The sequence below is a fragment of the Heloderma suspectum genome, chromosome 5 (genome assembly GCF_057233095.1).
Source record: "Heloderma suspectum isolate Gila_16-S chromosome 5, 16-S_ref, whole genome shotgun sequence".
Taxonomy (NCBI): domain Eukaryota; kingdom Metazoa; phylum Chordata; class Lepidosauria; order Squamata; family Helodermatidae; genus Heloderma; species Heloderma suspectum.
This window is the reverse complement of record NC_139462.1, coordinates 215,824,767-215,847,669: the sequence shown is the minus strand read 5'-3', so window position 1 is coordinate 215,847,669 and position 22,903 is coordinate 215,824,767. Positions and strand designations below refer to the sequence as shown.

General features: G+C 45.7%; 1 protein-coding gene across 3 annotated transcripts in view; it reads right to left on the bottom strand.

The window, feature by feature from the left end:
• Positions 1 to 22,546, bottom strand: part of ESYT2 (extended synaptotagmin 2) — a 93,330-nt gene extending 70,784 nt beyond the window's left edge. The window contains exon 1 of one of the 3 annotated variants that reach the window (XM_084859278.1): positions 22,049 to 22,546. In XM_084859278.1, the coding sequence (XP_084715404.1) occupies positions 22,049 to 22,384 (336 nt within the window). In that variant the 5' untranslated portion in view covers positions 22,385 to 22,546. The remainder of the gene's footprint in view (positions 1 to 22,048) is intronic. The other 2 variants (XM_084859279.1, XM_084859280.1) reach the window with 2 other exon arrangements.
• Positions 22,547 to 22,903: the final 357 nt, after the last annotated feature.

The following is a 22,903-nucleotide window of genomic DNA, read 5'->3' as shown; positions in this document are numbered from 1 at the left end:
GAGGTTCCTCAGCTCCTCTTCGCTTTCAGCCATCAAAGTGGTATCATCTGCATATTGGAGATTGTTAACGTTTCTTCCAGCGATTTTAACTCCAACCTTGGCTTCATCAAGCCCAGCACATTTATTTATTTATTTATTTATTGCATTTATACCCCGCCTTTCTTCCTCTCGCAAGGAACTCAAGGCGGCTTACATTATCCTCCTCCTCACCGTTGTATCCTCACTTCAACAACCCTGTGAGGTAGGTTGGGCTGAGAGTCTGTGACTGGCCCAAAGTCACCCAGTGAGCTTCCATGGCCAAGTGGGGACTAGAACCTGGATCTCCCGGCTCCCAGTCCGTCACTCTCACCACTACACTACACTGGCTCTACACATTGCATGATGAGTTCTGCATACAGGTTGAATAGGTAGGGTGAGAGTATACAACCCTGCCGTACTCCTTTCCCAATCTTAAACCAGTCCGTTGTTCCGTGGTCTGTTTTTACTGTTGCTACTTGCGTTATAGTAAGAAGCAGAGACATCACCTTGCCGACAAAGGTCCGTCTAATCAAAGCTATGGTTTTCCCAGTAGTAATGTATGGCTGTGAGAGCTGGACTATAAGGAAGGCTGAGCGCCGAAGAATTGATGCTTTCGAACTGTGGTGCTGGAGAAGACTCTTACGAGTCCCCTGGACTGCAAGGAGGTCAAATCAGTCCATCCTAAAGGAAATCAACCCTGAGTGCTCATTGGAAGGACAGATAATGAAGCTGAAGCTCCAATATTTTGGCCACCTAATGCGAAGAGAAAACTCCCTGGAAAAGACCCTGATGCTGGGAAAGACTGAAGGCAAAAGGAGAAGGGGGCGGCAGAGGATGAGATGGCTAGATAGCATCACGGATGCAATGAATATGAACTTGAGCACGCTCCGGGAGAGAGCGCAGGACAGGAAGGCCTGGCGTGCTATGGTCCATGGGGTCACGAAGAGTCGGACACGACTGAACGACTGAACAACAACAACAACAACTTGCGTTATACAGATTCCTCAGGAGGCTAGTGTTGTTGTTGTTCAGTGGGACCAGGATACCTGAGAGAGCGTCTCCTTCCCTACCAACCGGTCACTGAGGTCATCAGAGGGCATGTTCCTGGTGGTTCTGCATGGACCTATGGCCCGGTTGGAGTCCACCAGGAAAAGTGCCTTCATTGTGGTGGCCCCCTTCCTGTGGAATTCCCTGCCTTTAGAGGTCAGGCAGGCGCCAACATTGTGTTCTTTTCGGAGCCTCCTGAAGACGTTGTTCTTTCAAGAGGCCTTCCTTGCATGACCAGCTGTGGGTTGTTGAATTCCACTTCATTGGGATTTGTCTTTTTAAAAATGTTTTAAAAATGTTTTAACTTTTTAAACTCTTTTAACCATTGTTTTATTCTTATGTTGTTCACCGTCCCAAAATCTTCTGATGAGGAGCGGTATATAAATATTGTAAATGAATGAATGAATGAATGAATGAATGTCATTGTAGGAAGGCATTCTATATCATTCTGCTCGCTGATAATTTCTGACCCTCAAAGGGTCATCTGAATGGAGCCACTGTATTTTTAAACATTCGATAAATACTTGCTGTCAAGCCCCATTACATCTAATCTTCCAGACTGTTAACCACTGTTAAGAGGATAAGTCCTCTCTCCTTCACCCTTTCCCCTTGTGTGCACATTTCCACCACCCTATCTCCTCTATGGTTAAAGGTTACTTCAGCAATAACCTTGATCATGCTTAACCAGGTTTGCTAATGATCTTCCATCCATAGTTAAGAGATGAGGAATATATGGCTGCATATCCTTTAGGCCTGGGATGGGCAACTTCAGGAAGTCCAGGGGCCATTTTCACCCCCCTTGAACTGCTCCCACCCCTCAGGTGCCAGAAACAGGGTGCTCATAAACAAAATGTGTCCAGAGCTGCTATGGAATGCCAAACAAGCTAATTTTGATCCTTTGGGGGTTCCGTAACAGCTCCAACTGCCATTTTGTTCCCAGAAAAAAAAAAATGGGGGGGGAAGTCCCTCTGAATTTTGGGGGACAGCAGGGCCACAGGGTTCGCATGTTGCCCACTCCTGCCTTAGGCTATTACAATTTGCGTAAGGGTGTGGGGAACCAACAGCTTGCAGATACATTCTTCAAGCAAAGGCAATCTTGTTTTACTACTCATGCTGGTTCATCATAGAAAAAAATAAATGGCTGACCCACACACAGTTATTGTAATAGCATATTTTCTAGACTGCTTGCATATAGAGTTTTATTGTGTCTCAATCCTGTAACACCTATAGTAAAATGGCTATTTGTTCCAAATGCTTGACATACTTAATGAGCTTAAGTACACAAGAACTATCAATAATGTATACTGGATACTTCTAAGTACTAGAATATAATATTTTATTTATACTGAGTTCAAACACACAGGGCAGTCAAGTCTGACGCACACCGGCAGCTATGGTATTAAGAGGGTGATGTCTCCACACAACTTTCTTCAAAGCTATTTATTTAAGCTCTGGAAAATTGTGTGCCTTTTTGCTCTGAATGAAATTCACAATTTAACCCTTACAAGAAGAGGCTAAGATCCATCTTGTAATGATCGTGAAGCACTTGAGAAATGTATACAGTAACTTGAAATGTTTAGAGAAAATTTAAATTATTGTTTAATGCAGCCTCCCCCAATCTGGTCCTTTGGAATGCAACTCCTGGCATGCCTGACCATTGGCCATGCTGGCTGAGGCTGATGGGAGTTAAAGTCCAAAACAGCTGGAGGGCACCAGGTTGTGGTAGGCTGATTTAATGTATAGTTTTAGCCATTCTATGTACAAATAATGATTTCTGGAGGCAGATAAAATGTCCTCCTTTCTGATCATCTCTTGTAGACCTTGGCCCTAAAGTTAATACAGTAACCTCAAAAAGGTTTTAAAGGAAAGGAGAGTGTTTTTTTTTTTTTTTACTATTTCAGGATATAAACAGTTTAAAAACAGTTGTGAACCGCTCAGAGAGCTTCGGCTATTGGGCGGTATAGAAATGAAATGAAATGAAATAAATAAATAAATAAAACCTCTAATCACAGGGTAGCTAAAATAACTGTCTAGAAAAATATTATATGGCAGCTGAAGTTCTTTAACTCCTTTCACAGCCAAAGTCTTACACAACACCCTTCTCTTCAGTTCTGTGTTTTCTATTATACTTTCATTTGCATACAACTTTTACCTGAACTTCATGAGAAATGGAAGCCTTTTTCTGTTTACAAGGAAATTACAAACATATTCTGGAACACAGTTAATATGTACTGTTGTGTATTTCCTATGGAAGCTTAAGGGAAAAGGGAAATTCTCCACACAGACATAAAGGTTACAAAAAGTTCAACACGTTTTCTTTGGTGCTCTGCATTCTTTCTGAAAACCAGGAAGAGAAGCTCTTCTGAATCAAAGCTTCAATACAATGTGTGCTACAGAGAGTGTACCACAGTTCTTAAGTTCTTGCCTTGCAGCTGCAGCTAGGGGTAGATTTTGGGGCCAAAGGCCAGGACCCCATAGCGCTCCCAAATGACCAGAGTGACAGGTGAAGGATGCACTGGCAAATAGGCTTGCTGTCATGGGCATGCAGAGTCCTACCAAGGCTGACACTGCTTGCCACATCATTCCTCCTTTCTTCTTTTTACAACATAGTCAGGGGGGCAGGTAGGTATGTCCATGGTTGCAGATACTGAGTTGGATCCAGACTTACTCATGCTTAGAGTACACCCACTGAAAACAATGGGACTTAAGTTAGTCATAACATACTTGCCCCATTGATTTCAGTGGGTCTGCTCTAAGCATGACTAAGTCTGGATCCAAACTGCTTATTTTATTATTTTTTTACTTTAAACTTTTAACCAAAAAATGGAGATTATTCCAAAGCAAATGTGTTTAGCATTAGGGCAGCAGAAGCAAACTCCGTTTTATTTCTGTAGTAGTTATGGCACTATAATTTAAGTGAGTTTAAAATGAGAAATTGCACATGCTCTGAGTATTTCTCTCTTTGGCAAATGGCTGCTTTGTTTTATTCTGTTCTAATACACCAGGAATGTAGAAGCAGTTGTAAAATATGTAGTAGTGGTGATGGAGAAGAAGAGAAATTTTAGTTGTGTGCTTCACACCTGAGATAATACACATGGCAGGGTTTAAAATTACCTAGCTGCACCACTACTGTCTTGCAAATAACCTTTACAATTACCTTCCAGCAGTGTCATTCAGCTTTGTGTACACAGGGAAGCTTTGTATTTAAACACTAGCCTGTTTGTTGTTGTTCAGTCATGTCCGACTCTTCGTGACCCCATGGACCATAGCACATCAGGCCTTCCTGTCCTCCGCTCTCTCCCGGAGTGTGCTCAAGTCCATATTCATTGCACTCGCCTGGTAGCCAAAGGCAACAAGGAATTGCATGCAGTTGACAGAGAAGGGACAGAGTACCCTTTTGTTGTTGTTGTTGTTCAGTCGTTCAGTCGTGTCCGACTCTTCGTGACCCCATGGACCATAGCACGCCAGGCCTTCCTGTCCTGCGCTCTCTCCCGGACCATGCTCAAGTTCATATACATTGCATCCGTGATGCTATCTAGCCATCTCATCCTCTGCCGTCCCCTTCTCCTTTTGCCTTCAGTCTTTCCCAGCATCAGGGTCTTTTCCAGGGAGTTTTCTCTTCGCATTAGGTGGCCAAAATATTGGAGCTTCAGCTTCATTATCTGTCCTTCCTACCCCTCCTCTGAACCCAGCATAAAAACACAATGGGCTGTTACAAGGGAGATGGAGCTCTCTATCCTTCTTTTTCCAACCCCCAGAAGGCTAGTAACTTCCACAGACTTATTTACAAGGCTGTCAGAGGGACAGCCTCTAAGCAAAATGAACTAAGCAAAAACATGTTCAGCACAGCCACAGGAATGACAACCTCCTGGTTGCTTAGTAAAACTTTAGGCACATCTCATCTAGAGCAGCCTCAAATTGAAAGAAGAGCTGCATGAAGTAGAAGTTGCCTTTGTATTCTGTGCACTCCAAGCAATTCCGTTTTGGATTCCTTACTATTCAAAACACATACATGGCACACTCCTAAAACCCACTGTGGGCTACGACACCAATATATGCTTAAAATGCAAATGACTAATTCCCCATATACAATCATTAAAAAACTCAATGGAGGCAGTGAAAAAAAAGCTTTTCCCCAGCTGCAATCCATGCTACAGACATGGGGGAACTGGGAGGGGTTACTCTCTCCCAGCTGTGCCCTCCTGGGTACTCAGTGCAGCACCAACACTGATGCCACGGTCTATAGGAATTCAATCCCTCTCTCTTACGCTTCCCGCACATTCCAGTGCAGATCCTGAGTACTTGTACCTTGTGTTGGGTACCCGGGACAGATTGGGGATTCTGTTGGTGTACCGCCCACCCCGCTGCCCATCAGACTCCCTGCCTGATCTGACGGAGGTGGTCTTGGACTTGGTGATGAGGACCCCTAGGATGATGGTCCTGGGGTATCTCAACTTCCATGCCAAGGTCGCTGTATCCAGGGGGGCTCAGGACTTCATGACCGCCATGACAACCATGGGGCTATCCCAACAAGTCATCAGCCCAACACATATAAAAGCACACACACTTGATCTGGCTTTCTCAACTGGGCAGGAGGATGGTGATCTGAAAGTGGAGGAATTAACATTTGTCCCTTTGTCATGGTCAGATCACTTCCTGTTGAGGTTTAGACTCTTGGCAGCCTTCCCCCTCTGCAAGGGTGGGGGACCTATTAAAATGGTCCATCCCCGGAGGCTAATGGATTCCGATGGATTTCAGAGGGCTCTGGGGGATTTTCCTGCTGGTATGGCTGGTGCTCCTGTCGAAGCCCAGGTCGCTCTGTGATGACTCAGAGATGACTCAGGTGGTTGACATGATTGCGCCCAAGCGCCCTCTACCTCTGAGGAGAGCCCGGCCAGCTCCTTGGTATACACCTGCGCTGAGGGCAATGAAGCAAGAGGGGAGACAGCTAGAACACAGGTGGAGGAAAACTTGTGCTGAGTCTGGCCGAACACAGGTTAGAGCTCATTATCGAGCCTACTCTGTGGCGGTGAGGGTGGCAAAGAGACAGTTGTTTTCCACCAGCATTGCATCTTCTCAGTGTTGTCCAGCAGAGTTTTTCCAAGTGGTTCGTGGCCTGTTACATTCTGAGCCAGGGAGAGAGACAGTGGAACCCTCGGTTGCATGCTGTGACGAGTTTGCACGGCACTTTGAAGATAAAGTCGCTCACATGCATCATGAAATGGACACCATGATTTATGCAGTTCCACTGGTAGAGACATTCAGAGCACCGTCTGGTCCAGTTTTATTGGATGAGTTTCAGTTATTGAGGCCCGAGGATGTGGACAAGGTGCTTGGCCAAGTCTGGTCGACCACTTGTGTACTTGCCCCTTGCCCCTTGTGGCTTATTACATCAAACAAGGAGGGGATGTCTGGCTGGGTCCAGGAGGTTGTAAATTCCTCCTTGAGAGATGGAGTGGTGCCGGCCCCTTTAAAAGAGGCGGTAATTAGACCACTCCTGAAAACACCTAACCTGGACCGGGAGGATGTTAACATTTATAGGCCAGTGGCCAACATCCCCTTCCTGGGCAAGGTGCTTGAGCGGGTGGTTGCAGGACAGCTCCAGGCACTGTTGAATGAAACGGATTATCTAGATCCATTTCAATTGGGCTTCAGGCTGATTTTGGAACGGAAACTGCCTAGGTTGCCCTGTGGGATGACCTTTGCCGGGAGAAGGACGGGGGAGTGCGACCTTGTTGATTCCCCAGGATCTCTCAGTGGCTTTCGATACCATCGACCATGGTATCCTTCTGGATAGGTTGTCTGGGTTGGGAGTTGGAAGCACTGCACTGCAGTGGTTCCTTTCGCTCCTACTTGGATGGATGATTCCAGAAGGTGGTGCTGGGGGATTATTGCTCTGTGCCATGTCAATTATGCCATGGGGTTCCACAGGGCTCTGTTTTATCCCCCATGCTGCTTAACATCTACATGAAACTGCTGGGGGAGGTTATCTGGAGGTGTGGACTGAGGTGCCATCAATATGCAGATGACACCCAGCTCTACCTCTCTTTCTCATCAAACCCAGGTGAGGCACTGGCTGTTCTGAATCAGTGCCTGGGCACGGTAATGGACTGGTTGAGGACCAATAAACTGAAACTCAGTCCAGACAAGACGGAGGTACTGTTAGTGGGTGGTTCGTCTGCCCGGCTAGGTGATATTCAACCTGTTCTGGAGGGGGTTGCACTCCCCCTAAAGGATCATGTTCATAGTTTCAGGGTGCTCTTGGATCCAGAACTGTCACTTGAGGCACAGGTGAACTCAGTGGCATGGAGCCCTTTTTACCAGCTTAGGCTGGTATACCAACTACGCCCTTATCTAGACAGAGATAGCCTAGCTACAGTTATCCATGCACTGATAACTTCTTGTCTGGATTACTGTAATGCGTTATACGTGGGGCTGCCTTTGAAAACGGTCCGGAAACTTCAGCTGGTCCAAAAGAGGGCAGCAAGATTGTTAACAGGGTCCGGCCAACAAGCTCATATTACACCGGTACTTTTCCAGCTGCACTGGCTGCCAGTCCATTTCCGGGCCCGATTCAAAGTGCTGGTATTAACATTCAAAGCCCTTAATGGCTTGGGGCCAGGTTACCTGAAGGATCGCCTCCTCCCATATGTGCCTGCCCGGACTTTAAGATCATCCTCAGCGGCCCTTCTCCATGAGCCCCTGCCAAAGGAAGTGAGGCGGGTGGCTACTAGGAGGAGGGCTTTTTCTGCTGTGGCACCCCTGCTGTGGAATGAGCTCCCTAGTGAGGTTCGCCAGGCACCTACATTGTATTCCTTCCAGTGCCAGGTGAAGACCTTTTTATTTTCCCAGGCATTTTAGCACTGTAGCTTTCTAGAGTTTTAGCTTTGCTGTTTTAAATCTGTATTTTAAATCTCCGCATTGCTGCTAGGTTTTATTCTGGTTTTATTCTGGTTGTATTGTTATACTATGATTTTAATGTTTTATATATTGTTTTATTGTGTGCTCTTTGGTTTTAATTTTTGTGAACCGCCCAAAGAGCTTTGGGTAGTGGGCGGTATAGAAATGACAATAAATAAATAAAGACAGACAGACAGACAGACTGAGCTCTCAGAAACCAGGAGGTGCCAATGGCAGGTCCAGGGGGAAATAACAGCTTATGGGAAGAAGAACCATTTTCATTGGGACTATGGCACAGGAGGAAAGGCTTAAGCCCACTTCCCATATACTAAAATCCCACTTTTTATTCCCTCCCACAGCTTTTTTTTAAAAAACAGATACATGAAAAGCGATTGCACATTTCATATGTTGTTTAAATTGGTCCTTAATCCCACATAAATTGCGAGTGTTCCTACTGGTAATATCCCATACTTAACCCACCCACCCGCCTGCCCAATCTGTTCATATGGGACATTCCATTCTCCCAAACTTAACCCCCCCAACAATCTGTTCATGTGGGACATTCCATTCTCTTCCAATAATTATGTTTTTTTTGAAGCTATAAATTCATCTATTTCTAAAACACAATCTTCTATCTACCACATGTCAAACATGGGCATGTAACACACAAAGAGATCATTTCTTCTATACATTTCAAATTTTGTTTCCAGAATTAAGTATCTTTGAGCATTGCTAGAAGTAGACGTCTGCATGCACAAATCACTATAAGCAGCATGTACATGCTTCAGATTTGAGCCTTACAATTTCTGAATAAGGTGCTGGAGGGAGTGGTGGCCTCACAACTCCAAGCCATTTTGGATGAAATCACTCGTAGTCATGCTGACTTGGATGCCATTGTTTTGACAGAGTCTGATATGGACGGAGCTGGTGCACCATCTAGACATGTAACAGAGACCTTTCGGCTTGTGCAACCTGAGGTTGTGCACAAAGACATACTACTTGCCCTTTAGATCCTTGTCCATCCTGGCTTGTGAAATCTGCCAGAGCTAGGCTGGATATTTGGACCACGAAGGTAGTAAATGCCTCCTTGAGAGATGGAAAGGTCCCCACAGCTTTGAAACTCTTATGATTTCTGGAATCTTTATCTCACAATTTTTCTGAATAGCGAATTCAGTATTTTCACATTTGAAAACAATGTATGAATAAGAATATTCTACAAGTCTAACAATGAATGAGTAAGCATCTTCCAGAAGTTCAACACATGGTGCTTTATGTGGGGCTACTCTAGAAGACTGCTCAGAACAACTAGTACAAAATGCTGCAGTACAACTCCTTTTGGGAGCAGGTTGCCAAGACATGCTGGATTTTGTTGTGCTGGCTGCCTGTTAGTTTAGGGGCACAATTCTTGACTCTGGTAGTTAAAGCTTACAAGACCCAGTTCCTTATATAACATGTTCTCCCATATAAACTCTCACACTCTTTGTGTCTGCATTTACTAGAGCATAGATTAGGGCTCTCAGTTGTGGTATCATATCTCTTACAACTTTTCTAAGGAGGCTCATCAGGAACCACCATTTTTCCCCCTAGAAGGATGGTGGGAATTTAAGGCAGCTATTTTTATCAATTCATTTTTCGGAATTTTGTTACGTTTTATCAGGTTTCACTGTATATTTAATATTGCATTTCAGTTGCATTTTAAAATGTATTATTAGCCTCCTTTGGCTTCTCTTCGATAAAAATGGGCTAGAAATACTGAAAATAAATGTGCATTCATCAGTTACAATCTGACATCTGTGCTCATAAAACATGTCATCCACATTATGCAATTTGTCTATGCAAGTGAACTGCGCCCTTCCAGATTATGATACTGTTCTGATGCAGCTCCTAATGAAATAAACTGCTCTGAGGTAAATGCTAGAGTAGACTAGGTTATAGGGTTAGTTAACAGCTTTTATGACAGCCTTCTTCAATCTGGTGCCCTCCACTTATTTTGGCCTGCAACTCACATAATCTGAGCCTTACCCATGCTGATGGGTGTTGTTGAACAAACTATCTGGAGAGCACCAGGTTGGGGAAGGCTGCTTTAGGTCAGAAGTGAGTGATTTGGACAGTATCCAATTGGGGCCTTCTACACACAGCCATCCCTGCCAGTCCCAGTCTGCAAACGGCACCTACCACTTGCACTATGTAATATAGCACTTCTGGGAGCAAGCCCCCAAATGAGCTGAAACACTTGTTTCTGGAAGGGGCAAGGGCGCCCGAGCCCTGCCCTTTCCAGAAATGAGCGTTTCTGCTCATTCCACGGCTTGCCCCCAGAAGTGCTATGTTGTGTCTCGCAAACAGTAGGGACTGCTTGCAGACCAGGACCACGCTGTCCACACATGGACTGGAACCGGTGGGGCTGGCTGGGCGTGGAAGGCCCCAACTGGATACTGCAACAATACCAATAGGGATCAGAAAAAACAGCTGTAAGGCTAGAAACCAAAATCAAAAAGAGAACAGCTGCACTAATTGAATTCCCAACACGTTTCAACATGGGTCTTTATCATGGGAATTCAATTGGTGCAGCTGTTCCTTTTTTGATTTTGGTTCCCAATTGGATACTGCCTTCCGTGTCCCTCCAGATGTTTTGGCCTACAACTCCCATCAATCGTAGCCAGCGTAGCCAATGGTAAGGGATGATGGGAGTTCCAGGCCAAAATGGCTGGAGAGCCGTAAGTTGCCTACCCTGCTTTATGTGATTATGATCAAGAGGAAAACCATAGTAGGTATGACATTATCTTCATGACATTATCTTCAAGAACAGATATGGGGAATCTCAGCTATTTATTGCAACCTAATAAAAACAATGGTACCTTCCATCACAGTGGGCCACTTGGTCCATACCCTATTATACTGCAAGTCAGCAACCACCTTGACCAGGATATATTCAAGTCATTTTTTAAGAAGCCAAACAATTGCAAAGGGATATTGTTTACAGAGAAATGGCAGTACATATTTTATTTATGGAGAGCTTAGTTTTCAAAAAGGCTTAGTCATTAAACTACATTTCAAAGATGTTTATTCTGAACACAAGCCTGTGCACTAAAATGGTTCATACAAAGAGAGTATTAATGTAACAAGAAACAGCAGCAACAAAAACAAGTTTTTAAAAGAAGGAAAAGAGGAGCTGGCATGTTCTGAAAGCAATTTACAAAGACTGAAATTAAATTAATTTGTGTTAATAGTTAGCAAACTTTAAGAACAGCCCAATATCTCTTGCGCAAATATGGGTAGGAACTTGGCTGTCTAGCACTGTCAAACCCAACACCATCTACCTGTATCAAACCAAATACTGCAGTGTGAATCCGCAAACACACAGCCTGGATTTATTCATTAGCAGAAACATTCTACTTGCCTGCAAGAACTCTTCCCATGCCAGATGTGCAGCATACCAATAAGCCAGCCTTCTCCAATCTGATGTCCTCCAGATGTGTTATACTAAAACTCCTATCTTCCTCAACCAGCATGGGTGTGCTGGCTGAGGATGATGGAAGTTGGTAGTCCAACATACCTGGAGGCACCAGATTGGCGATGGCTGCTATAGAACTGAACACAGCATAGAACTGAACAATAACTGATTTACAGTAGTGTTGCATCATCCCATTTTAAACACTTAAATTGTTTTCAACACTGGCACTTTATGACCTCACTTTTTTTACAAAGTTCACAACACAACTCTAATATAAGACTCAGATGTTCTCTTCTATATAAAACAGATCAGAATGGGACTAACAAACAAAATGATAAATTCTGTCAGAAATCTCTAATTTAATTTCTGAATTCAGTGTTCCAGCTCTCTTTCAAACAGGAAGTATTTGGCAGGACTGGAGAAGTAGCACACAAGTACAGAATTTCACCAGCTGCTTTGATGGGTTCTAGCTTGAACACACCACCTAACATTGGTGCCAATGTTAGAGAAGGGCCATGGCTCAGCGGTAGAGCCCATGCTTTGCATGCAGAAGGTCCCAAGTTCAATCTCTGGCATCTCCAAGTAGGGCTGGAAAAAACTCTGCCTGAAACCTTGGAGAGCCGTTGCCAGTCAGTATCGACAATACTAGGCTAGATGAACCAATGGTCTCAGTATAAGGCAGTTTCCTATATTGCTATGGAGTTGGGGGGCAGGCAGGTATGCTATTTACAATTTTAAAGCAGCTACTAAAATGTTTCCACTCTTGAGACTCAAGAAGAACTATACTAATTTTTTCCTACTGTACTATTACAAGCAAGTTTACAAGTTCTCTTACTGCTAGGCACTTCCCTCATACTGTCCCAAAAGCCCTTTTATAAATAGAAGCTATTCCCTTCATGTGTTTAGTTTAGATATTTAATAGTACAAGTCAGAACAAAACAGTTTTAACTGCTGTATTCTTCTGAAATTTTAGTAGTGCATCTGGGTGGGCAAGAGAGCCCAAACATTCAAGCTGACGTCCACAGGCACACATATCTGACATGAAACATCTTGTTCACTTCTGCATCTGTATATGGCACATCAACAGAAAATATGAGATGGCTTAATCTTTAGGGGTCTTGATGTGTGGCACAAATCATGCTGAATGCCTTGAAGATCCTGCCAGGGCTAAGATTGAGTTATATCATCCTCAGCTCCTTCTGCAGGCCTGCAAAAAACTCATGCAAGTTGGGACACCGACTTCTTTTTTGCCAGTCTCTCTGACCCACTTAAGCCCCCCCCCCCTCACTGCTTCTGAGGGTTGAGGGACCCTCTGAAATAGAATGGCACATGGCACAGAAAGCTTCACTGAGGTACAGGATCAGAGAAAGTCTACTGTTGCCAGCATATGAGCAGAAGCACTTTCTGCTAAAGCAAAGCCACCACTGGCTACAGAGTTTGAAGAAATGACTACTGCGGCATGACAGGAAGAAGGCTTGAATCACAACAGGCACAACTAATTTCATACTTTGGTCACATGACAACAGGAGGACATAGAATGTTTCTATCATTAATTACTAGAAAAGTATCATGTTCACACTTGCCAAATCATATCGCAAATAATCAAGCATTCTTGATACCATACATCTTGATAACAAATATCCATATACATACATCTTAGCCTTACTAGTCCCTGCCTCTGCTGTTTAGCTAACACCATATCATTTGATGACAGCTTTGTTAATGCTTGCAGAATTTAGCTATCCAGAACATATTCAGACGTAAAGCCACATATTTTTAGAACTACACTATAAGAGGCCCAGGATAAAATAATACTTTAATATATACAGAGTGCAATGGAAAACTTAATGCTGTATCACAATTACACAACACGCACAAGGTCAAATAGAGATAGTCATGCTGAGAACAAGTTGATGGTACATAAAGGTTATGAAAATAGTATCCTGAAAAGGTATGCTAAGAATTACACTTGTTAATACCATCATTATTAAAAATCCGATGCAACTTAAAATGTGTTTCACATGTTAGTAGACATAATCAAATGATCTTGACATGCAAAGGGGTTTGAACTAGAGGAAATGTAGCACTTAAGCCATGCTGCTTTATGATAAGGACAGCCAAATGACAATGTAATGCACATCATATGACAGTTATTTTCAGCCAAAGACAAGCTACCATCTCATTTTTAGTAACTAATTCAGTGTATATTATTCAACAGAGTTGGCTGACAACATTGAGTACAGTTTAATGTTTCAATCCCAAGCGTACCTGGAGGTCCCATCAATTTCAATGAAACTTACTTCTCAGTAAGCATGGTTAATATCACAGTCTTACTTGCAAGCAACTTGCACTGAAATACGTGGAATTAACTTCTAAGGAAGCATAGTCAGGATCACTAAAAGTCTATCTTACTGGCGGGAATTTTACAGCTGTACCAGAATTCAGCTGGAAAAATGTTATTGCACTGACTCATTACAGGGGAATGCCACTAAGATTATTCCAGAAGTTTTTCTAAACACACCAGTTCTGCAATTGCCATATGTATCTGCCTAAATTAGGTGGGTCAAACTTCACTACCATATTCTGGCCAGTATTTCTCTAGCAATCACCCGTAGTAGAAAAACATTCTAAATAACATGTTTATGAACTCAGTGCAAGTTTATGGTCACTTTGATGCAACTTACTTAGGATCAGGTTATTAAACCCTAACAGGGCGTTTCTATGCATATTTACCAGTGGGATTAACTCCCATGTAAGTCTGCAGAGGATTGCAGCCTAGAAGATGTTTGTGCAAGAAAGAAGACTTGATTATCCTTCTAGGCCTGTCCAGATGAATAAAAATCCAACTGAAGGTAGAAGCTAACAAATTTTATGAGCATCTGGTAAATTATACTTAAAGTGTTTTAAGGCTTCAGTTCTATATGCACGTACCTGGGAGTAAGTCCCACTGAACTCAATTGAACTTTGGGGAAATATGCATAGGATTGCACTGTGCAAGTGTTTAAAAGTGTTCATAAGTTCCACTACCTGAAATTATTTATATTGCCAGTCCCAAAACCACAACTCAGACATTTGAACCGATTATGCTTAACTACAAATTTAAGATGTATCAAAACTGAATTTAAAACAGACTGTCTGGTATGTAAAAGTGCAGCTTACAGGTGGACATTTTCTACAGCTTACTATACAGGGAGCCTGCTACATACAGTCCATAACATTTCAGAAATACTATTTCTGACATGGATTTGTCAAAAACAAGTCCTGCCAGACAAATCTGATCTCATTTTTTGATCAAGTCACCTCCCTTGTAGACCGTGGGAATGCTGTAGACATCATATACCTCGACTTCAACAAAGCTTTCAACGAAGTGCCCCATGATATCCTGATGAGCAAACTAGCTCAAAGTGGGCTAGATGAAACAACGATCCAGTGGATCCACAGTTGGCTACAGAATCGGACTCAAAGAGTGCTTATCAATGGGACCTTCTCAAACTGGGGAGAGGTAACGAGTGGGGTACCACAGGGCTCAGTCCTGGGCCCAGTGCTCTTCAACGTTTTTATTAATGACTTGGAGGAGGAGGTGCAGGGAATGCTGATCACATTTGCAGATGACACCAAATTGGGCGGGATAGGCAATACTTTGGAAGACAGAAACAAAATTCAAAGTGATCTGGATAGACTGGAGCGCTGGGCAGAAAACAACATCATGACATTTAATAGGGATAAATGCCAAGTTCTGCACCTAGGAAAAAGAAATCAAATGCACAGTTACAAGATGGGGGATACGTGGCTCAACCACACTACAAGCGAGAAGGATCTTGGAATTGTTGTCCATCACAAGCTGAATATGAGCCAACAATGTGATGTGGCTGCAAAAAAGGCCAATGCTCTTTTGGGCTGCATTCATAGAAGCATAGCTTCCAAATCCCGGGAAGAACTAGTTCCCCTCTACTCAGCACTGGTTATCCTCATCTGGATACTGTGTCCAGTTCTGGGCACCACACTTTAAGAAGGATGCAGACAAACTGGAGAGGGTTCAGAGGAGGGCAACAAAGATGATCAGGGGACTGGAAACAAAGCCCTATGAAGAGAGACTGAAAGAACTGGGCATGTTTAGCCTTGAGAAGAGAAGACTGAGGGGAGATAGGATAGCGCTGTTCAAGTACTTGAAAGGTTGTCACAGAGAAGAAGGCCAGGATCTCTTCTTGATCATCCCAGAGTGCAGGACACGGAATCATGGGCTCAAGTTACAGGAAGCCAGATTCCAGCTGAACATCACGAAAAACCTCCTGACTGTAAGAGCAATACGACAATGGAACCAATTACCTGGGGAGGTGGTGGGCTCTCCCACACTGGAGGCCTTCAAGACGAGGCTGGACAGCCATTTGTCAGGGATGCTCTGACTTGGATTCCTGCATTGAGCAGGGGGTTGGACTCGATGGCCTTGTAGGCTCCTTCCAACCCTACTATTCTATGATTTCTGATTAAGGGCACAATCCAATTGTGATTCCTGTCAGCCTCCGAACTCAGAGGCTCCTATGCAGAGCGGAGCAGCACAGAGACAATCTTTTCCTCCGGGCTCCAAACACTCTGCATTTTAGCTAGACAGACATTTTTACCTGTGTAGCTGAGGCATCAGGGAGGGGGAGGGAAGGAGGCTGTGGTGGCATCTGGATATGGCATAAGACAGCCTCTGGATATGGCGTAAGGCGATCTCTCCAGTCGCCTCCTCTCCCTGTCCACTGGCACTCTCCCTTTCCCTTCCCTCTGACAGTTGCATTTGTGACCATGCTGGTTCTCTCCATGCTGGCTGCAAGAGAGAGGGGGCAGGGAGCTTGGACTCCTGGGTCAAACGTAGGGATGTACGAATCCCTTACCTGGCTCCGCGCAGGAGCATCCGCAGTGGGGGGGAGGCGCTCCATCCCTCCCCCCGGAATCCTGCCCGGCCAGCTCGGCTCCGCGGCCAAGCCGCAGAGCCGCCGGCCGGCTCCGGCCTCCCGCAGCCAGACATCTGGCCACTGGGCAGCCCTGCAGGGATGCAAATGGCGGCTGTGGTAGCCACCGCCATTTGCGTCCCTGTATTGAGCCGTGATAGGCTACGTAAATATTTACGTAGCTTATCACAGCAGGGGGAAAAAACCCAGTGTACACAAATGGCGGTAGCCGCTGCCATTTGCATACGCTGGGTTTCCCCCCCACACTGTGATAGGCTACATAAATACTTACGTAGCCTATCACGGCCTCCACAGGGACGCAAATGGTGTCCCTGCGTTAGCCGTGATAAGCTACGTAAATACTTATGTAGCCTATCATGGCTAGGAAGAGGAGGAAGCGAATGGCGGCCAGGACGGCTACCATTCGCAAAGCAGCGTGGACAGGAGCAGGTAAGTGCTCCGTTTTGCGCGCCTTTCATGGGGTGGGGGCAGCGGGAACTTTGTCCCACACACCTTTCGTGGGTTGGAGGGTCTTCGTTCCACAAGGGATTTCGGGGGGCCGAATGCACTGGCATTCGGCCTCTCCGAGATCCGTCGCGGAATTCTCTGACATCCCTAGTCAAACACTAACTCTGACCTCGGATCCAGGAATCTGAAATATCCTATCCCCCCCCCCCGCCCAGACACTGTCTCGGGGCCATAGGATTGCCCTCCCCAACATCTTGAAATGCTTGCACAATTGTTATTTTGCTTTTCACCAAAAGAACCATAAATAGATCTATGACAAAAGGCTTATTAAGCAAGTGATATATTTTATTTATTTATTTATTTGATTATTAGCCGCCCATCTGGCCGGCTACCCGGCCACTCTAGGTGCCATACAATACTAATAACAAATTTACATAATCAGCTGAACAACAACAACCATAACAGAACAACACTGCTCAAAAAAACCCTAACCCACCCCAAATGCCTGCCTGAACAGCCAGGTTTTTAAAGCCCAGAGAAAGCTCATCAAAGAGTACATATATCTTGGCCTGATCCAAAGATTTGTTGAAGCATCAAATGTGCCTATGAAAAAGGCATATTGATTCTCTCCCAGCACACCACTGATGCTGTCACCAAATATCATATGCTAGACATACTCAGCACTGGACTGTCTATTCCATATATGCACATATTTGATTTATACTACAGCCTCAACAATGTGCACTTCTAGTATCCAATTTCTAAAATAAATCCTGTTATGTTCCCTGCCACCTGACCCTGTCCTAACATGGATACATCTCATGTCAACACATCATCTTACAAACAAAGATACAAACCAAAATTCATTACAGGAGGGTTGCAGTACAGGTGATAGAGTGAACTAGTAAACTTATACTAGGTGAACTAGTACAGGTGACAGAGAGTTCGAACCAGGTCAGTGTCTGGATCCAGCCATTGTGTCTTGCCTTTCCTTTGAGGGGTTCCAGTGGTATCTTAACATCACAACTATGAGACATGTTGGGTTAAGCTGAGGGATGGGCCTTGGTCCAAGGCCACTGACAGAGCTGCATAACTGAGCTTCCAGTACCCAAAACAAACAATGTAGCCATTGCAATACCCTGTTCCTCAAACCTGTTTAAATGTTGTTACTCTAGGTTGCCAACATTGGTTTCAGATTCAATGATGCTTCTAAAGTTTCTACACATTAACACATAATAACCAATGTTCTTGATTTCAAAGTCTGTTTTATAGAGATTTATTCACACACGTAATAGGAGACCAGGCATACATATATTTCATGCATCAGCCATGGAAATATTGGTGAAAAACTTAAAGCATAAAGTGAAAATTGTAAATGTGGAAGGGGAAAGGCAAATGGTAAACTGGGAAGACAAGAACAGAAAAAACACTACAAGATGGTACAGGGAGAACTAAAATAATACAAAGCAGTTATGGAGAGAGAGGGCTGCCTTGTAAATAAGCTCACAAAAGTTACTGGCCAATAAAATATTTCCTAGCCTACTGGGAGCTGGCAGAGGAGCAACAAGGAGCTCCAGCCTACCTCCAGCAGGAAACTCCATCGCTCCTCTAACAGTTTGTTTGGTTTCTATGCTGAGAGCAGAAGAGGGATGGAGCATTCTCTGCCCGCCCACTCATGCATCTGCATGCAATTCCTTGTCACCTGTGGCTACCAGGCAAGTGCTTAAATACAAGTTTGGAGAAAGGTGTTCAAGAAGGAAAGCAGGAAACCATCTCTATTGTGTCTGGAAGTCCCTCGTACCTTTAACTATAGCTAGAATGCTTGCCCTTGAACAATTTTTGAGGCTTAAGGAGAGCTTTCGGGGGGGGGGGTGCAAAATGTTTTCCCCACACAATACCTTCCTTGCAAGTCTTCACAGCAATTTGCAAGTCTTGTTTCAGCTTCTGCTACTGCAGCAACATTCAGCCCCCCCGATCCCATCCAATAAGAGATCATATTAAAAACGCTACGACATCACAACACTACATAGCCAGATTTTGCTACTTTACCTTTTTCAGTAAGAACAAAATACAGCTCATCAATTTGCCATCACTGAACTGGGGGAGGAGACACATTCCCATTGCCAAGACAACTAACTTGCCACTCCCTGTTTTACCATGCTGCACTACAGCAGTTTTATTGCTCGTGCTCTCAACAGGGCAAAACAGGAAGTGTCAGCCCAGTCATCTCAGATAGACAAAGATGTGCTCCTCCAATTTTTCTGTACTGCACAGCACACCATGGCAGGATAGGGAGCATGAGCCTGGGTCCCTTAGCAAGGCAGTTGCCCCATAAACACCCACAACATTTTTAGACCCCCCCCCCCCGTCACCAAAATGTGGAGCCCTGTTTCAGGATACAAAAATGTTCATGAAAACTGGGCCCTTGGCTCAGCTCTAAAAAGGTAAAGGTAAAGGTGTCCCCAACCAGTCGTGTCCGACTCTGGGGTGCGGTGCTCATCCCTGTTTCTAAGCCGAAGAGCCAGCGCTGTCCGAAGACGCTTCTGTGGTCATGTGGCCGGCATGACTGAACACCGAGGTGCATGGAATGCTGCTACCTTTCCCGCCGAGGCAGTACCTATTTATCTACTTGCAATTTCTTGCTTTCAAACTGCTAGGTTGGCAGAAGCTGGGACTGAAGACGGGAGCTCACTCCGTCACGCAGCACTCGGGTCTCAAACTGCTGACCTGCCGACCTTCCAGTCTGCAGTTCAGCGTCTTAACCACTAAGCCACCGCAGCCCCAATACCTTTCTACAAATAACCCTGCTTCAATAGAATCTTTCAAATTAAGGAAATTAGCTGAGAAAAAGCTTCCATAATTTTGGAGCTAAATCTTAAGAACTCGAATTTCACTCAACTTTTTGAAGAACCCCAAAATGTTCTTTGTTAAGGATCCCTCCAGCACCCCGAACAGAGCAGGATTCTGCTCTAAGGGCAACTGTGAAAAGACAGTCTTATACTGATAGCTAATTTAATGTTCTCCTTGTTCTTAGTGATATGACTTGTATTACAAAATCTGATTTAATTGGAGTTACTAATAACATTGAGAAGGGTTGCAGGAAACAAGAGATTTAAGAGGAGAGAGAAAAGGAGATGCTCAACTTTTAAAGATAGGGTCTGGGATCTTGGTAAAAAAGGCCTACCTTGCAGAACACTTTTTCTTAGGGATCCAAGAATAGCTTCCAACACTGAGATCCACTGTACTCAGAGTTCCTAACCAAACATTTGCAATAACACATATACTCTTCCCTCTGTATGTCTAAAATATATGGCATGAACGCAGTCCGTCAACCAACCGCAAACTACTTTTCACAAACATTCCACTGCTCTTCTCACTAAACATCAATTCAATACAGATTCTTGTATTCCTTTCCACAATGAGCCATGCTCCAGAACATAAAACAGCTCTTAGAAACCAAACTGCACTTTTCCCTCATAAGAGCTTCTCCCAACCAGACGGGTGAATGGAAAATTCCCCAGCTCATCTTAATAAGTCACACTTTATTAATAAGCTTGTTTAATTAGGGATCGCGTGAATAAATGTGTGTGTCATACTAAAACTCCATTAGAAACACAAGCTGAGTTTTTAAAATAAAAACACTAGAGGAGTCTTGAATGTTTGCTTGCAATTTGAAGTTTCTAGTGAGCAGAGGGAAGACACACCCACAAATTACTGTCTCGCGCTTCATGCTGGTACTAACAGAAATAGAGCATTTAAAAGGCAGAGCTCCCATTTAACACAAGCAACTACTTAATAAAAAAAAATAAACGTCTGGAGTTCATACGAATGTGATGGTAATAAGCCTGAGAGTGAGCAAGTTAGTGAAAGAGAAAAAGCAGGTGCCACCCAATGAATGTGCATTTATGGACAACTGCAGTGCTTTGAAGATTAAGCGCTATTTACCCTCCCTCCCACAAACCTTCAGACAAAGTAGAGACAACAGCTCTAGTCTATGATATGCATCTTTGTAATAGGACAAAGTCTATACAGGTATGTCTTGAGGATTCACAGGTAAAATGTCAGATCCTATGGGCGCAAGGGTGGGAAACAGATTGAGCAGGACTGCTCAGGTTGTGACTGTCACATTACTAGGAGCATGCTGCTCTCAATAAATTAAACAGGGGGACTCGGGGAAACATCCCTCAGTACTCCTCTAGAAATGCAAGTGTTGATTAGGCCCTTTGGGAGCTAGGAAGGAAACGGAAGGCACAATCCTATGCATGTTTAAACACAAAAAAAGTCCTACAACTCTTAGCATTTCTCTGCCAGCATTGACTTTTTTCTATCTAAACATGAATAGGATTGTGCCCTAAGACTCTCAGGAAAGTGAACAATGGGAGAAGGAATTAGACTCAAATATACTGGTCGGGGCTCCTGGGCTGGCTCTATGTTTTCAGACAATTGAATGCTATTTATACTGACTAGCCTCTCCCAACCAGATGCCTTCCAAATGATTTGGACTACAACTGCCATCATCGCTGACTGCTGGCCATGCTGGCTGAGGCTGCTGGGAGGTGAAGTCCAAAACATCTGGAGGGTACCAGGTTGGGGAAGGCTGCTGACAAGGAAACCCAGATCCTTCCCCCCCCTTCACGTAATGTGTGAAGCTGTCCAAACACACCCACTGGTTTAACGGGAAATTACTTCTAGAGTAAGCTCAAGACCACAGTCCAATCAGGTTTCCTTTCCGGGAGGGCAGAAACGGCTGGCCTCCGATGCCAAGGAAAAGGCTGAGATAGAAGGCAACGTGTTTTTTCAGCACATGCTGGTTGTGCATCAGCTCGCCCTAGAAGCTAAACCCCAGAACGTCTTCTGCATGCCAGCCGATGAGCCCCGAGTCCTGGAAAGGCGGCACTGACTTACAGGGTCTTGCCATCGAATAAGGGCCAAAACTAGTCACAACACGCCTAAGATTAGGGGGCAATATCTGCCGGAGGGGAGGAGAAGGAATCGGCAGAAGGCGCTACCACCAAGGAAAGCTCGAGCCTCGGCACTTTTCCTCCCAGAAGTTAAGCACCGGCAGGCTGGGGGGCAGGTCGAGGAGCCCCCGAGGCCGGGAGTCCACGCCATCTGTCCCCGCAGGCGGCCGCCGAGGGAGGGAGCCGCGCAGGAACGGCCCGTGGGTGGAGTAGGGCCGCCAGGGCGGGGCGGATGCCAGCTGCTCGCTCGCTCGCTCCTTCGCACTCACCCAGGCGGGCAGGTCGCCGGTGGAGACGGTGAGCCGCACGGCCCGCTCCTCGTCCCGCAGGAAGGCGAGCGCCCGGCCCAGGCGGGAGCTCTTCCCGCCCCGGTGCCTTCGCGCCCAGAAGAGGCAGAGCAGGGCGATGAGGACCCAGCTGAAGCTCAGCCCCAGGTAGCCCAGCACGTAGACGGGGAAAACCAGCGCGAAGCTCCGCGCGAACTGCGACACCAGGCCGGGCAGGTCGACGCTCAGCATCGGCGGCGGCTCCGGCTCGGAATCGCCCCCGGGCCCTGCAGGGCTCGGCCCGGCTGCGGCGGGCGGCTGGGCCCCCGCGCCGCTCATGCTCTCCCTCTCGGCGGCGGGCGCTGCTCCTGCCGCTGCGCGGGCGCTGCCGGGGGCGGGCACGCGGGCAGGGCGGGCCCGGCGGCGACTCCTCGCGTCTCTCCCAGGCGCGCGCCCGCGCCCAGCTCGGCCCCACCGCGCCCGCCTCGCAGTCGCTGAGTGACAACCACCCCCTCCGCCCTCCGCACACGCTTCCGGGTTCGGAGGCGGAGCAGCCCGCCCGCTCGGAGCGAGCCATTCCCGAGGGAAGGGGGGGGCGATAGGCCGGAGACGGTGGAGCAGCCCTATGATGTGGTAGGGGAGGCGGCAGAACCGGGAAGAGAACGCCTCCGGGAGAAGGAGTGGCCCTGTTCTCGGGGATATACGGCTCCTTTGCGAGGTTCCGCCCCTTTCTACGCCGTCCCTCGTCTCTCTGCCCCCTATGGGCGCCTGTCCCGTCATCAGAGCCCCCCACCCTGCTGGTTTTCCTGCAAAGGGTGTCCCCCCCCCCCCCGCTCGGCTCGTCCTCATCCCGTTGAC